At 47.2% G+C, this 3,214-nt stretch overlaps 1 protein-coding gene across 1 annotated transcript; it reads right to left on the reverse strand.

Annotated features, from left to right (window-relative positions):
• Nucleotides 1-306: 306 nt before the first annotated feature.
• TEOVI_000842400 (Sperm tail/Sperm tail C-terminal domain containing protein, putative) lies at nt 307-2,262 on the reverse strand (the record flags this gene model as incomplete). Its single annotated transcript, XM_067220262.1, has 1 exon — nt 307-2,262. The coding sequence occupies one exon, from the start codon at nt 2,260-2,262 to the stop codon at nt 307-309; it is 1,956 nt and encodes a 651-aa protein (XP_067076363.1).
• Nucleotides 2,263-3,214: the final 952 nt, after the last annotated feature.

The following is a 3,214-nucleotide window of genomic DNA, read 5'->3' on the forward strand; positions in this document are numbered from 1 at the left end:
ACACAGTGGAAAACTACTCTCATGTTGCCCACATCCCTAATGACAGCCAGGGTATGTGTCGTCTGAGAGCAATGGAGGCCTGTTTAACATTTATATACACAAGAATTTTGTACATTCTAAACATCCGTAACGTCACCCCGCTTACCCACCTTGAACACACAGAGTGTGTGCGTGTGTGGGAACAGCGAAATTATTGCTGGTGTGATGACAGACTTCAAATCTGCGGCTTAACTTCCTCCCCTCTCCACGGACAAACACAAAAATACACAACCACATTTCACTAGGCATGGCACTGTCCAGTTAACCTCAGGTATGGGCACGGGTTTCCAACAACAGCTTTGGTGGCATGTTCAACTGGAAGTTGGCGCCTCGCTGGACGTACTGACCAAGAAGATCACACAGCTCTGCGTTGTGCGCGCGAAGGCTATCCGTTTGTTCAATCAAGGCTTTGCGCTGCTTTAACTGTTTAAGGTAACGGTCAAGTCCCTTCTCAAGAAATCCCCAAACCCGTCGGTGATCCACTGGCACGGAGTCGCCCATACGTGTCCAATACTCCTTCTCCGCTATGCGCTGCCGTTCCCCTTGCTTTGCCTTCTCTGTCTGCGTGTTTTTCTTGTCAGATTGTTTCTGGCTCTCTAATTTTTGTGCTTGTTTCTGCGTTCGGGAATTGAGGAACGCCTGGAGCGCACTAACAGCGTCCTGTGGACTGATGAGGGTTGCTTCTCCGTCCTCATCGTCGACAATGAAGAACTGTAACATATCTTCCATTTCCTCAGTCGTGCGTATTTGCAGTGTGGAGAGAATGGCCTCAATGTTAGCCCGCTCTTCAGTTATCCCATTAACCATTTCAATCGCCTCTAATACATTGTTGTCCGCAATAAACGGTGCCTGTTGTTTCAGGATCCCGAGCAGCATAACGGCTTCCTCGGACAGTTCAATTTCTTCGTCACTACTAACGGCGTCTTCTTCCTCCACAACATTCGTCAACTGATCTTCGTGCCAGTAGTTCAACTCCGGGGGTTTCCACGGCATGCCGAGAATATCTTCAAATATAACACGATCTGCCTGAAGGCATTTCTGCACCAACTGAGTGTTTTTCTCCTCATGCATTCGCCACAACCGACGGTACTTCTCCCTATCCGCTTTTTCAAATAACTGAAATTTTCTCTGTAGGTCACGGTACTGTCCTGCAACACGATGCAGCTGGGCAGTGAGGTCCTTGTTAGCGCGTTGGTATCGCTTCTCAGACTCTGCGTAGCGGGAAACGAGGGAGCTCAACGTGTCCTGCAACCGCGCCAACTTTCTCTTGTTCAGAGTCTGTGTGTTTTTGTTTTCCTTTATGCGCTCGCGAAGTACCTGTAGGTTATAGCTCAACCGCTCCCCATTGAGGAGAAACTCCGCCTTACACCGCTCAAGTTCCTCCATTAGGGAATGAATCTCCTTCAAATGCTCCCGCTTAATCTCGTTGTACTCCTCTCGACTGTCGCAGTGCTTGTCATCCATCTTCTTCTGCGCCTCTAAAATCTTTGCTTCCCTCTTCTTACGGTACTCCGTCTCGCGTGTGCGGCGTACCTTCATGAGTTGCTGAATCTCCTCATTATATTTTGCGATACGGCCCTGCCGTTCCTGCTCGTACGTGCTCTCCACTTCCCGAAGCTTGCGCGTGTAGCTGTCTAGATACTTTTCCGTCTGATTGCGCATCTCCTCGATAAGACTTCTTACATCCTCTGCGTTCCGTCGCAACGCCACTACGAACTCTTCCTCCCGTTCTTCTAACTGTAACCGGAGGGCCTCGATGAGACGATCCTTTACTGCAATCACCTCTTCGCAGTTCTTCTGTTGGTCGTCGAGGGCGCGCTGCATGTCGTGGGGGACGTCCAGTTTATAAATAGACTCGAACCTTAATTGAATTGCACCGCTCCGGGCTTCGTTTTCCTCCGCATCTTCCTCCCGCTTCTTCCGGCGCTCTATCAGTGCAACTTCTTCACGGCTCCGACGATCACTTTCATTTGCACATGCAGCGACATCCCAGTTGGTTAACGCGCTGTGCGCTTTATTATAAACCTCCGCCATCTCTTCACGTACCTCTTGAATGCGTTGCCCTCCCAAATCTTTTGGTGCATCATCCTCTTCCACTGTTATAGTGTTTTGTATCTCGTCGCCATCTCCGTTCATGCAGCGCATCATCTTTAAGACGCGCTGTCGGCGTGCGGCGATGCGCTGCTCCTGCGACTCATCGGCTTTGTCGCCTCCCGTCTCCATCTTCTGTCCCTCTGCCCGTGTGAGGAAAAGATGTATGACGGTAAATATAAAACCTGGCTAAAAAAAAAAAGGAAGAACGAAAGCAGGGGGGAGGGAAGGAGCAAAAGAGTTAAGCGAATTAATTAATTAAGTAATGCTAGAGGAGTGCGAACAAATGTACGTAACGTGACGCCACGCAACGGCAGCTTCAAAAGCGTAACAAATGCTCATGATAGCAAGAGTCATATCAGACATACCACCACCAACAGGCTCAAAAACAGAGAAACAAAACAAAAACAGAAAAAAAAAGAGTAAAAGAAATGGACATAGCGGAACCACGGAAGATTCATTTGGGAGATAGGAAAAATGAACAAAAAAAAATGAAAGAACTATCCAAATTCGTGAACATCCTCGGGAAGTTCATCAGATAGTCGGAGACCTCTTTCCCCTCTTTTTCATTCCCTCTTTTCCCGTTTTCTCCCCCATCTCTTGGATCTCTAGAGTGCGTTGCCTGAGTTCGCTACACTCAGCTTCCTCCCACACTCATCCCCTCTCTATGTAACACGGTATGGTCAAAAATATATATATATATATATATTAACAGCACGCACTCCCACAACTTAACTTAACTTTCCTCCCGCCACCAAACCACAGCGCCCCCACCCTTTCATTTTCTTTTTTCCCCTTATTCTCCACTTTTCTTTTCTTTTCTTTCCTCCTTCTTTCTTCTGTTTCTTCATTTAACAAAACTTCATTCGCTCACCCGCTCATCTTTTCTTTCATTTTTTCTTTCCTTCCTTTTTCCTCTGACTACGAGACCAAATTCAAATTTTAGCATATGGAATAAAAGGCAACAGTAAGCTGGATGATGGAAAAAAAAAGCAAAACAAAGCAACGTGGAGGCGGATTCTTGTTCAGTTCTTCAGGCGATGAAGCGACAGACACAATTAAAAAAACACAACAACAACAACAA

The sequence above is a fragment of the Trypanosoma equiperdum genome (genome assembly GCF_001457755.1).
Source record: "Trypanosoma equiperdum strain OVI genome assembly, contig: ctg_1098, whole genome shotgun sequence".
NCBI classification, from domain to species: domain Eukaryota; phylum Euglenozoa; class Kinetoplastea; order Trypanosomatida; family Trypanosomatidae; genus Trypanosoma; species Trypanosoma equiperdum.